Source organism: Macrosteles quadrilineatus, unplaced genomic scaffold (assembly GCF_028750875.1).
Source record: "Macrosteles quadrilineatus isolate MER2022 unplaced genomic scaffold, UCM_ALF_1.0 Scaffold_2__2_contigs__length_208266976, whole genome shotgun sequence".
NCBI lineage: Eukaryota > Metazoa > Arthropoda > Insecta > Hemiptera > Cicadellidae > Macrosteles > Macrosteles quadrilineatus.
The window spans coordinates 66,275,963-66,290,166 of record NW_026542595.1 but is presented as its reverse complement, the minus strand read 5'-3'; the positions used below and the strand labels follow the sequence as shown (position 1 = coordinate 66,290,166).

The 14,204-nt window shown below is 33.8% G+C and overlaps 2 protein-coding genes across 2 annotated transcripts; both read left to right on the top strand.

The window, feature by feature from the left end:
* The first annotated feature begins 207 nt into the window (after positions 1-207).
* LOC128984354 (uncharacterized) lies at positions 208-618 on the top strand. Its single transcript, XM_054403663.1, has one exon. The coding sequence runs from the start codon at positions 208-210 to the stop codon at positions 616-618; it is 411 nt and encodes a 136-aa protein (XP_054259638.1).
* Positions 619-12,592: 11,974 nt separating this feature from the next.
* On the top strand, positions 12,593-13,860 carry LOC128984353 (putative nuclease HARBI1). The gene is made up of 2 exons (XM_054403661.1): positions 12,593-12,597; positions 13,272-13,860. Exons 1-2 carry the CDS (start codon positions 12,593-12,595, stop codon positions 13,858-13,860), a joined length of 594 nt encoding a protein of 197 aa, XP_054259636.1.
* The last annotated feature ends 344 nt before the right edge of the window (positions 13,861-14,204 follow it).

Below are 14,204 nucleotides of genomic sequence, written 5' to 3'. Positions count from 1 at the left end.
ACATCGCTCATAGGTGACAACGTGCACATGGTCGCCTTTAACTGCATGCCGCGGCCTGGTAGAATTGTCAACGTCGCAAGTGGCGTTGTTTAGCGGTAGACGTCCCGTAAGATAACATGGCAGACAGGTGACATCAGCTCATTAATTCGCAATTTATTGATTTAAAATTTTAAAATTTATTGATTTTTATTGAAGAAATGTCAAGTGATGACCTTCCACCGTAATCTCTCCCCCATTGTCCACGAGTACAACATACGCAGTGAGCCCTTAACTCGTGAACTGCAGGTAAAGGATCTCGGTGTCACATTGTTACCTTCATTGAACCCTGAGTTGCATGTGCGAAACATTTGCAGCAGAGCAAACAAAATGCTCGGATTTGTCTCCCGCTTCTCAAAAGGCTTAAGCGACACGGCCTTAAAGACTTTGTACTGCGCTTTGGTACGCCAAATCCTTGAATATGGCTCTCCAGTATGGAACCCCCACCAGAAGTTTCTCATAGAGGAACTAGAGTCTATTCAAAGAAGATTTCTCCGAATGGTGGGTGTCAGGAACGGTCTTCCCTATCGTAAGGTTCCCATCGAGGAAGTATCTCGTGATCTTCCTAAAAGAGCTTGTTAATATTACTATACAACATTTGTTATACGTCTCTATGTCAACATCATTAAAACTGCATGTAACCCATAGGGACCATTGTAATCCCCTTATCTGCCCTTCAATAAATATTGCTATATATATTTAAAAAGAAAACAAAGGGTAGAAGGCCGAAGGGGACCCCACAATTTACACATTCCAAAATCATCATCAACTGTAACCAAAATTCTTTTGTCATTTGTCATTGCCATCTATACTTCATATTTAGCCATATTTAGGCATTTTTATTTTGGTTAAACATTTATATGCATGTTCGTCAGTATCTTGAGTTCTTTCTTATTGTTCAAAAGTGAAAAAATGGAGTTGTCCGTTAAAATGTAAAATAAATAAATAATTAAATTTAAATTTATGAACATAAATTTATTAAAATATTAAAAATTAAACATACAAAATTGAAACCCGAATCAATATTATTTAAAAATCTATATCTGTACATTTTTAAGTGGGTTCCTTCGAAGTGGCAACGTCGAAAGTGGTGTTGTAACAGCTGTTTTGTTTGGAAGCAGCTAATGGTATTTGCGTATTTACGAAAGATTATGGTTACTGGACTATGACAATATTACAATATTATACTGTATTAGAATTTTACATTTCTGCTGCCATTATTATGTACAACTTATATAGGTGCCTGCCACAAACCGCCATGGAATTAGTAGCGCTAGAAATATTTATATTTGTTAAAAAGAAAAAAGAAAAAAAATGTAAATTTTGTTTGTTAAATTTTTGTGAATCAATTGGACCTCGCCGACAAGTTTTGCAAACTTGGCGAGGCCAAGATTTTGTCAAATGCTTTAGAAAAACGCTTATTTAGAAGCATTTACTAGTCATTTCCCACTTAAAAATCTACTATTATCAAAAAAATAAAAACTACAAGCCTACAGATAAGAAATGAATAAATTAACATAAATATATTTTAAATCTGTTAATAACTAAGCTGACAATGGTGGAGATCCTAAACCCTAGGAATGCAAGCTTGCATTAGCGTGTGGCGGAGAGGTAGAGCGCACCCTTAACTATTTATTTATTTTTATTTGTTTACATATTTTTTCATACTGTGATCATGGCCTTAGTGCCAAAATACGTATCAGTTTAAATAAAAATAATTTTCATGGTACTCTGGTTTTTATTTTTTCACTTAGGCTTATGTATTGGAACAGTATCCCTAAAAAGTGAACAGAGCTATCAAAAAATAAATTTATTATATGTATATAAATTTGAACGGATGGTGTTTTTGGCCTCCAGGGACCTCAAAAATAACAATTAAATCGGTCCCGGGTCTAGATCTTACCATGAGACCTACAGTAATAGATTATTCCCTATATGGAAAATTCGCTAACAAAAAGTACTGACTGCCGAATGTAAAAACATAAAATTTTTCATAAAGATCTTCCTAAATAACGATAAATATAATACGCATCCACGCAACACGATAAAAAAATACAAACGATTATTGTTTTACCTTGCAAGATAACTAGTTGAAGACATTGTTTACCTAAAAAAAATTTCGAATTGACGGCTCATTGGAAAGAGCGTGTTGCGTAGATTTGCAAACTGACCTTACATTTTTTAAAGTCCCTTGGGTTCTGCCCCTTTGTGGCTTTTAAAGTTCCCATGTTTTCTTTAAGAAGAACATCTTTGTTTACATTATGATCAGCTGGATAAGGATAATTTAATTGCTATTAATATTTAAGTTCAAGGAAAAGCTTCCTACAAAATTTAATTTTACCGACAGAAGGAGTCTATCTCGGCCTTTATTGAAAAAACCACCTCAAAATTTCTAAAATCTTTAAACAATGTTCCTGGTGCATTCACTTTTCATCTTGGTGAAGCAACTGAGAACAGGAGGCTACGTGGAAGGCTGCCTCAAGATCTATTGGATGAATGAAGCCTAAAGACGATTAAATTATTCTCTAAATTAATTATGTTACAGAGTGTCTCAGGTTTGAGCGAACCCACGATGTTATCTTCTATTACTTATTTAATACGCAAGCAGGTTTTTTGTGACAATTACTCCTCCGAAACTACTGAACCGATTGACATGTTTTTGGTGTCATTAGAAAGACCGTAACGTGAAGTTGTGCAGGAAACTTTCTTTTTATGGAAATAATTAGAGAGTGAGGCCCTGGGTCCCTTTAAAGTTTCGTATTTCGTATTTCTTAAAAACTGATGTATAAATTTAGTCTTTTACATTAATAACGTCGATTTAACAAACATTTCCGTTTTTGTCCCATCAAAATCGGACAATGTTTACGGTTTGTGAGCTATAAACAAAAAACAAAGTAGTGTAGATCCCAAAATCCAAATGTTTGTTAAATTAAATTTATACATCGGTTTTTAGCTTTGTTAATGACAATTATGGAACTAGAGCGTTCACGGAAGTATCACTAATCGGATTATAAAGGGTCGGGCGGTACCGGCCGATAATGACCCTGCCCGTCCGTCTGGGCTGCCTCAACTTAGCGAGACCTATAATGGATATTTAGTGCTATTAAGATGAAGACTGAAATTTGTAAATGTACTGGTGACAATGGGTGATACCATGCAGACTACATTTAGGCCCCTGAATATATGGTTTGACCTAGAAATAATTAGAACACAGATGAAACCATTGTTGTTCGATAGTGAAAAGTATTGTGAATAACATATCAAAAGTCTCCAAAAATATCTTTGGTGGAACACCCCCATTCCAGGCCAAATCCAGTAGTTTTTTGCTTTTTATTGAAATTCTGACTTTCCAATCAATATTGGTGAAAAGTCGTCAATACATTTAATGTTCCTCCTGAAATTACCTTTAAAATGATACCAAATACATGTACCTACAACAAAAAATAAACCCCATAGAAATAATAAAATATTTCAAATAAAAATATTTGTTATAAATTGATGTAATAGTCCATAAGCAAACTAAAAAAAAAAAAAAAACAGACACAGGGATTGTATAAAAATTTGCAAGTGCAAGTAAACACTTTATGGTTTTATTAAACACTTTATGGTTTTATTTTTATTGTTGTGGTGTGCAAAGTGACATACTAAAAGTTGCAAAAAAATCAGTCCACGTGAAACCCCTCAAATTAAAGAAAAAAATGGCGGCTTTTCCCAATATTGGACAAATTTTGCAACAAAAGATACCACATGTTTTTTGCACATTTTTCGAGATATTGACTTGGAACCACGACCAATATTTTTTGGATGGTCCGTACTTAATTTCAATAGGGGACGCTATTTTGGGCCGCCATCTTGGATCAGCCATTTTGGATCTGCCATATTGGATATAAATATTTTTTAATGTAATTATGGTGTTGTGACATATCATTATGAACTAGATTTCAACGCTAATTTCAATGCTGAAATCCGTTTTTAAATCAGTTTTTTCGTTGCTTAAGATATATTAAAACGAAACTCTCCCCTATACATCACTTATGGACATATCGTACTTTGAAAATGTGTTTTGATTATTTTTCTCCAAGTATTATTAATGCTTGTAGTTCGTTCTAGCCTTGAAATATTCAGTGATAAAAGAGCTTTCATTGTAGTTAGCTTTAATTTTGTTTTATTTATAGTTAAAACAGACTAGTAATGGACGAGGTACAAACCCCAACACAAAATTAAATTAAACTTTTTTTATCAGTTTTTGTTCAAAGATTTATATCTCGGGTTGCTAATATGATAACAAGTTCGTTCTGGTATCAAAGTATACTCAGTAAATGTTTGGCTTTAATTTTATTGATTATTAAATTACACATGACAAATTTAAAACAAATCATGTAGGCCTACCTTCAACGAACTATTGAATGAATTATTGCTGTTTTGAAATTTGTATTTAGTTAAAGACATTTATCCCCAATTCTAAATAACTCCCAATAAGGAATCCATAGCTAAAATAAAAGTCAGTACTTGAACGAATAGCTATGACGAGTTTTCCCGTTTTCGCTCTGCACAACACTACAAAATAAAACCATAAAACGTTTTGTTGAAATTTTTTAAAGGCCATATCCTATATTTATCTAAATATAATTTCCAAGTTACACAGTTACAGTTATTTGTAAGTACAGTTATTTATAAGTAAGTTAGTCATATGTACCATCAGTCAAACACCACTTCCAATCTGTTGGATCTGCTGGTGAACTATTTCCACGACATACTTGAACCTGATGGTACAACCTTAGGCTGTGGTAGTTTTCAATGTGTTTTTAGATTGTCAAAGTACGAAACGTCCATAAGAAATGTATGGGAGAGAGTTTTAGTTTTTATATATCTTAAAATCATAAAACCCTATTTAAAAACTGATTTCAGCATTGAAATCAGCGTGGAAATCTAGTTCATAATGATGTGTCACAACACTATAATTACATTAAAAAATATTTATATCCAATATGGCAGATCCAAAATGGCTGATCCAAGATGGCGGCCCCAAAAGCGTCCCCTATTGAAATTAAGTACGGACCATCCAAAAAATATCGGTCGTGGTTCCAAGTCAATATCTCGAAAAATGCGCAAAAAACACGTGATATCTTTTTTTTGCAAAATTTTTCCAAAATTGGGAAAAGCCGCCATTTTTTCCTTAATTTAGGGGTTTCCCGTGGACTGATTTTTTGCAACTTTTGGTATGTCACTCTGCACACCACAACAATAAAAATAAAACCATAAAATGTTTACTTGCAAATTTTTATGAGATCCCTGTGTACGTTATTTTTAGTTTGCTTATGGACTATTACCATTATATTACTTCATCTATGCTATTACATTAATTTATAACAAATATTTTTATTTGAAATATTTTATTATTCCTACGGGGTTTATTTTTTGTTGTAGGTACATGTATTTGGTATCATTTTAAAGGTAATTTCAGGAGGAACATTAAATGTATTGACGACTTTTCACCAATATTGATTGGAAAGTCAGAATTTTAATAAAAAGCAAAAAAAACTACTGGATTTTGCCGCCAAAGATATTTTTGGAGACTTTTGATATGTTATTCACAATACTTTTCACTATCGAACAACAATGGTTTCATCTGTGTTCTAATTATTTCTAGGTTTTGCTATTTATTTTCTTATTTTAAGGCGCCTAATTATCATTGACAAAGACCAACATAGACAACCTATTGCGGCTATAAGTGATGGGAAACATTTCTACAATACACTAAAAGCCTTTAAAAAATTATAAAATATTTACAAGAAATGTTGATTATATTGAACTGTTAAGTACATTGTGAGTAGTATCATTAAACCTAATTTTTGAGTTGACTCTTTTAAACTCATTGGAATTTATAACTTAGATTTGTTTTTAAATAAGCTATTTGTTTTTACATAACTCTTTTACTTCTTTGCGATTGCTCGATTTCGAGCAACATGTACACTAGTTATAGTTAATTTCTTATTAATTTTGTTAACACTTCTGTGTATAATGTCTACATTAAGCCAGAAATAAATGCTGTAAAAAAAGTTCAACTAAAAGCTTCTTACAAAAATTTAATTTTACCGACAGAAGCTTCCTACAAAAATTTAATTTTACCGACAGAAGCTTCCTACAAAAATTTAATTTTAACGACAGAAGCTTCCTACAAAAATTTAATTTTACCGAGACAGGTCAATTTGATATATTATGGAAATAAAGTACATTGAACTGACACAGAACTGTTTTTCTTGACAATCATTGAAAGAACCGATTTGTAAACTATAGAAAAACAAAAAGTGGGAGAAATAGACCTAATGTTTTTTTTTAAGAATATATTATCATTATTAGCCTACATAGTATAATGAAGAACACCTACAAGATGAAGCTTCCTACAAACAATGAACGAGGATGTTAGCTGAAGTGCTATAATTTTAGTAGAAAAAATGGACTTAACTTTGTGATTATTGCAGAGGCAAGCCCTCTAAGGCTAAATAAATCTGGTTCGTCAAGTACATTTAATCTATGTTTCCATAAAAGTCAAGTGATTTTAGAAGAATAGCCAACGACTATATCTAAGAAACCCTTACTAACATTTTCATTGAAGGATTTAATTATTATTTACGTTTAAGGGAAACAATAAACCAACTGAACAACCGTTGGATATTCTTCTAAAATCACTTGACAAAATGTAGAAAAAAATTTCCTACAAAAAAAAATGGCCTGATGTTAGGCCTTTTACTCTACATTTTCTCAGGTAAATATAATTAACGTTATTTCAACTAACCAAAAGAACGCCAATTGAACAAATAAAATCGTGACAGACATGTTAAGCAGGAAGTCTTTAATTTAGTGTACCTTTTGCTCGAATTCGAGCAATTGCTAAGCATTACATGCATTATTTTAAAACAAATAACAGTCATAATTTCTGATGACTTTAAAAGATTTGACTCAAAGATTATGGAAATACTCAAGATGTACATAACAGATCGATATAATCAACATTTCTTGTTATTGGTTACAGAGAAAACTAAAAAAAATTGTTCATTTAAAATTCCCGTGTCAATCTTATAGAGAATATTGTAAAATGTTGTAGTTGGCTTGTTTATGGATATATTTTGATCAAAATTGGCAAATTTATTTATTTTATACTAAGCTATTAATATTTTGATAAAAAACACAGTTTATTAGTTTCCCTGTAGCAGCAAACCTAATGTTAATTTATAACGTCAACTTTATTGATCCACTACTGGGGCAAGGAGATAAATAGATTAATTGAAAATCAATCCAGGCAAATGGAAATACATTTGATTGACAGGTTTGCTGCAGCAGGGTATCTTTTATTTGATGGGCTTTTAATGGGAAAATAACATAAATTACAATAACTTTAGAGCCATAACTTTACAAGAATGGAAGTTCTACCATTTTGTTCAGAGTTTCAATGACTACAACATTTTTTTTTATCTACCGGTACAGTTTTTTTTATCAAAATCATTCAAGCCATTTTTGATAAAAACTTGATTTTTCCATAAATGTTATGGGGAAACCACCATTAAAAATTAAAATAGAAAAATAGAAAAAACGCCTGGAGATACCATGGATTAGTATCTAAAAACCAAATTTCACCAAAATTGGACTTCAAGTGTGGTCTGTAGATATCTCTGTACACACATCCACACACACAGACAGACAGACACTCACACACATACACTACACATGGACAGACATAACTTTTTTGGGTTCAAGGGGCACAAAACAGATATATTAACTCAAACTCAGACACAACTATATAAAGATAATAGAAATTATCCGGCCTTAACAATTTCACTGGGTTCTGGGTATAAGCAGTAGACGAAATTCTGTGGAATCATTTTTTTTTTCAGAGAGACAAATTTTCTCTTTTGCATTCACTCCGCAATGCAAAGCACGGGTACAGCTGCAAGTATCTTATTGAGCAAAGCTCTTAAATTACACTCCTGTATTTTTTTTTTACAAATACTCCTCCTGGACGGCTGAAGCCATCTGCATAAATTTAGCACAGTCATAGTTACCAACTGTGGAAAGGTATAATTCATAAATGGTACAAATCGGACTGAAGGGCTTTTCTCTACATGAATTTAAATTTTTAATAATCATGGACCTATCTTATGGGTATCTATCTTATGGGTTTATTGGCCCCCATGACATTATTTGCAAGATAACAATAAATACATAAACAAAAAAGTCTTAACATATGTTATCAAACAAATCATCAAAATTTCAAAAAAGCTCATCACAAGTACAGAACAAAAAAGAAGAACAATCGGGGAATAATATCGTTGAGCATAATTTACTACAAAATCAATAACCAATTAGGGCCACCGGAATTAAGCTAAAAAATGCATTATTGACTTATTATACTCAAATAGCTATTATATTTATATGAACCAAATTATTGGTTTTTTGTCACTGTAAAAAAAACCTAAATATACCATTGACTTTGGATACTGCAAGTATAAATTCCAAACCAGACATAAGTTACCATTGTCTTTGGAAACTGCAAATAGGCATTCCATTTATGTGAAACAAATGAACCATTAACTTTGGATACTGCAAATAGGCATCTCAATTATGTGAACCAAATAAATAGACCATTAACTTTGGATACTGCAACAAGGCATTCTATTTATGTGATCCAATCCAAATATACCATTGGAATTGGATACTGCAAGTGGACAATTAATTTATGAGAACCAGATGTACCATTGACCTCAGATATACTACAAGCAGAGATCTCATTTACAAGAACTTAGACTTAGCATTGACTCATGATATTGCAAGTATACGTTAATCAGATGTAACATTTTTGTTATTTTTATACTCTGCCTTTCTTTCTTTACTTTAGGTTTAAATTGTTGAATCATATGTTATTTATGTTTTTGTTAATTGACTGTTTGTACACAATTCCTAACATGTTCCAAGTGTCATTCTTTAGTAAATTAAAGCCTTATTCTGTTCAGGTAATTACTTTCATTTCTATACAATTTAATTGACTAAAGAATGACTTCTGATTGTAAACCTATAGCTATCAAATCCATTCGCCATTCACTTAACGATTCTCAGTTCATTGAAGCAGAAGTGAATAAGCTGTTAAATAATGGAATCATTGAAAAGAGCAATTCACCATGGCGTGCCCAAGTGCTTATTGTTTCTTCTTCACAAAATCACAAGAAAAGGATGGTCATAGATTATTCTAGAACAATAAACCGCTTCACAGAATTGGATGCCTACCCAATCCCTTCCATTAAAATCTCTAAAGTTGCTCGTTACAAAGTTTTTAGTACGATAGATTTGAGAAGTGCCTATCATCAAGTCCCTATTCCTGAAAAAGACCGACTATACACTGCTTTTGAGCCTACTGGGGAACTATACCAGTTTACCAGAATCCCTTTTGGTACAACTAACGGTGTTGCTGCTTTTCAAAGAACCTTGGATCACATTATAAGAAAAGAAAAATTGAATGATACACTTGCTTACCTTGATAACATAACAATTTGTGGTCACACTCAAACTGAACATGATGAAAATCTGAAAAATTATATGCAAACAGCTTCTAAATACAACTTAACTATGAACCATGAGAAAAGCTCATTTTCTCTAGGCAATATCACCCTACTAGGTCACTCCATCAGTGATGGTGTTATTAGACCTCATCCTAAGAGATTTCAGTCACTTTTAGAGTTTCCCCCACCCACTGATACTACTGCTTCTTTAAAGAGAGCCTTAGGCATGTTCTCTCAGTACTCCAAGTTCATACCCTGCTTTTCCGAAAAGATTAAGCTCCTAAAACCAGGTTCTTTTCCGTTATCTGAAGAAGCACTTTCATCGTTCCAGAATCTCAAACATGATAAAAGAGAAAGCGTCTCTGGACTGTATAGATAATGAAGTTCCGGTTCCATTTTGCGTGGAGACAGATGCCTCAGATACTACAATAGCCGCTACTCTTAGTCAACAAAATCGACCGGTAGCATTCTTCTCCTGAACTCTGTCAGACTCAGAGAAACGCCATTCCTCTGTCGAAAAGGAGGCTTATGCCATAGTTGAGGCTGTGAGACATTGGAAACACTTCTTGTTAGGCAGACACTTTCGACTCATCACTGACCAACGATCTGCAGCATTCATGTTTGATTTAAAACATGGGAGTAAGATCAAGAATGAGAAGATTACAAGGTGGAGACTAGATCTATCGTGCTATTCATATGACATAGTGTATCGTCCGGGAAAAGACAATCACGCAGCTGATGCTCTATCTAGAGTCAGTTCTGTATCATCTACTGTAACTTCCACTGATGCAAAACTTATCTCTCTCCATAAGTTACTATGTCACCCTGGAGTTTCAAGACTTGGCCATTGGATACGTACCAAGAATCTTCCTTACTCCGTAGAAGACGTGCGTCGAATAACATCTACATGTCGTACCTGTGCTGAAGTAAAGCCAAACTTCTATAAACACCATGGCACTCTCATCAAAGCCTCAGCCCCTTTTGAGCGGCTTAATATTGATTTTAAAGGACCACTTTCATCTCGTTCTCAAAATAAGTACATGCTGACTGTGATAGACGAGTATTCACGTTTCCCGTTTGTTTTTCCTTGTCGTGATACTTCATCATCTTCAGTTATTTCATGTCTTCAACAACTGTTTGGTGTTTTCGGTGCTCCATCATTCATTCATTCTGATAGAGGCTCAGGATTCATGTCACAAGAATTGAAAACGTGGCTCATGACCTTGGGCATTGCAACCAGCAGGACGACCCCATACAATCCTAGAGGAAATGGACAAGTTGAACGCTATAATGGTACTATTTGGAAAACTGATCAACTAGCTCTCAAAGATCTTGGTTTACCCATTACTCGATGGGAAGAAGTCTTACCGAATGCTCTTCACTCTATTCGTTCATTGTTGTGTACGGCTACAAATACCACCCCTCACGAAAGAATGTTTGGTATTCAAGACGTTCTGCAAATGGCATATCAACTCCATCTTGGCTTTTAACACCAGGCACCGTTCTTCTACGTAAATTCAACCGGTCTTCAAAATTTGACCCTATAGTAGAAGAAGTGACACTCTTAGAAGGAAATCCCGAATACGCCCATATCAGATATCCAGATGGAAGAGAAACTATTGTTTCAACACACCATCTAGCTCCTTTCGGTGAGGTGAGTGAAGCTCATGAGCAAGACATTGAAAATAAAGACCTACCGACTAAATGTGGACGAGATTGACGAAACTACTACTGATGCTCCTATTTTACAAGATTCTGGCCCTACTGTCCAACTATCCGAATCCAATAGTAGAGATAATAGTTTAAAAATAACAACGAGCCCATTAGAAGAAGCAATAGACCTCGGAAGCTTCCTGTCTATTTGAAGGACTACTTTCATTCCTAAGGAGGGAAGAATGTTGTAATATTTTACCTAAGCCACCATGTTAAACTTCCCTCTCCCAAGCGTGATGTATACAACTTCGTTACTTCTCGAGTGATGTAAAGTTGAAAAAAACTCACTCGGTGAGGTAATAAAACCCATTTAAATAACATTGAGTGCTTAACTTAAAAAAATATACCTCTATGGAGCCGACGTTCAACACTAGAAATCAGCTGTGCGCTTGAATATTATTGTTATGCTTTAAAGTATTTTCCTTACCTAGATTTTGTTTGACAATAAAAATTGCAATTGGTACATTAATACTGTTAATTAATTGCATGCATGGTAGTTAGTACATTAGACACTGGTGGTAATTTGTAGATGAAATCAACTCAAAAGTGTACCGGTAATTGTATTCCTATTTGTCCTATGACAACAGCACAATCTAGTCTTTAATATCATTATGATACTTTTTAGCCAATTTCCCATATAGGGAATAAGCTATTATTACCGTGGTACTCATGGTAAGACCTGAACCCCAGACCGATTTACTATTTTGTATTGAGGTGACTAGAGGACAAAAACACCGTCCGTTCAAATTCATATAGGCTATGTGTGTGTCTGTTAGCACGATAATTCGAGCAAAAATGATCCGATTTTGATGAAATTTTGTATAAAAGTGTAAACCTACACTTATTCGAACGAGTTTGTGAACTAGCATGATCGGACCATGGGAACGGTGGTTATTTATGGTAAAAATTGGGTTTTCCCATTTTTGCCCTAAAAACATGAATTTTTTTAATTTTTTTCCAAACTATTTAGTAGAGCTTAAAAAATATTTAGTATATTCAAGCATTATTATGTGCCTAATGGTTACGGAAAAAATTCAAAACAATTTTTAATTAAAAATCCCTATGTTATTCTGATGGAAAATAAATAACTGTTGTAGTTTGCTTGTTTATGAACATATTTTATAAGTAATAAGTCATAAGTAATTTATTCAACCAAATTTACATAATTTACATGCATTGGTTATGTCAACAGTAATAAATCAAATATTTACAAAATTCCTTATACTACATGCCATAAGCTATTTACATTTTAATTTTTTTGGAAATTCACCCATTGAGCCGTATTAATAAAGATGAGGTAAACCTTTTACTTGCGAAAATTCGAGCAAATCCTTCAATCTGTATTAATAAAAACTAAAGCAAAACCTTTTGCTTTAGAAGTAAAAGGTAATCTATAGAAATTTGAGGTTTTGCTCATGACTTGAGCAAATGGTTATTAATAAAACTCACCATTTACTTTTTCTTTGAAGTAAATCCTTCAATCATGATGCATCTGGTCAGTAGCAGATTATACGTTGAAGTAAAAGGTGTGTGGTGGTGTTTAGTGCAACATGGCAGAGGTAGTGAACGTAAGAGAGGTTAAGTTTTACAAAGAACGAAAAAGCCCACAAACCAGAGACTTTAAAATGTTATTTCGCTTTGAAGAAAATAATGTACAGTGGTTATCAAACTACTTTTTAGGCCAGGTTGATGAATCCCGAGGAGGCGCTCTTTCATCTGAACAAAGAATGAAGGTATGTTTACGATATTTGGCAAATCCAGGATATCAAAGTGGAATCGGAGAGGAACTTGGGGTATCGCAAAGCATGGTATCGCTAACCGTGAGTGCCGTGGTCGATAAAATTGTTGAGAAGGCTGATTACTGGATAAGATTCCCCACTACTCTTGATGAAATAATCCAGGCTAAGGAATCATGGCAAAATAAATACCAATTCCCAACAGCAATTGGAGTGATTGATTGTACACATGTAGGAGTATTAAAACCAAGACTTCATGGGGATACATCAACCGCAAAAACAAGCCTACACTTAATGTTCAAGCGACATGTGACAGCAAGGAGATGTTCACAAGTGTTGATGTCAGTTGGCCCGGTTCCGTACATGACGCCCGAATTTGGAAAAATTCTCCAGTTAGAGAGGTCATGCGTACAACACGTAACACTGTACTAATAGGGGATGACGGATACGGTTTAGAGCCTTGGTTGATGACACCGTTCTCAGTTCTAGATAACGAAAGTGAAAGCAAATTTAATAAGTTGTTAAAAAAAGAAAGGGTGGTCATAGAAAGGTGTTTTGGGCAGCTGAAGCGGCGATTTCCAATACTGCAGTATGTGTGTCGTGTCAAACTTGAAAAAGTACCAAAAATCATAGTTGCTTGTGTTGTGTTGCACAATATTGCAAAAAGTTTAGGCGACCCTGATTTTGAACACGATGAGGATATCCTTGAAGAGGATGAAGACTTGGGCGATATTGCGGCTGATGCAGAGATCAGAGGTAATCTGCGTCACGAAGGACAAGCAGTGAGAAGGAACTTGGCTGAAATAATAAGTCAATTGATTTAAGAAAGACAATTTTATTAAGTAACAAAACCCACACATCAAACAATATTTTAAATATTCTTAAACAAGTTTATAATTAAATGTTATTTTAAGCTAAATGTTAATTTCTAATCTGTACAAACAATAATACAACTTTCACTACAAAATAGCATAACATTTCTCACCTTCAACAGCAATATTTGTTTGTTTGTCATTTGTGTTTACATTAAATAGTTTGCTTTCCATCAATTGAATTTTTTTACTGTAATAATCTTGCTGCAGTTTTGCTGTTTTGAGTTGGTGGAGCAAAACTAACCGCTGCAACTCCTTAGTCGGTAGTTTTCTCGTTTCTTCCGTTTCGAATTGAT

Bases quoted from the DNA above. Each gene is read 5' to 3' on its own strand.
- LOC128984354 (XM_054403663.1), top strand. From the start codon at position 208: ATGACCTTCCACCGTAATCTCTCCCCCATTGTCCACGAGTACAACATA.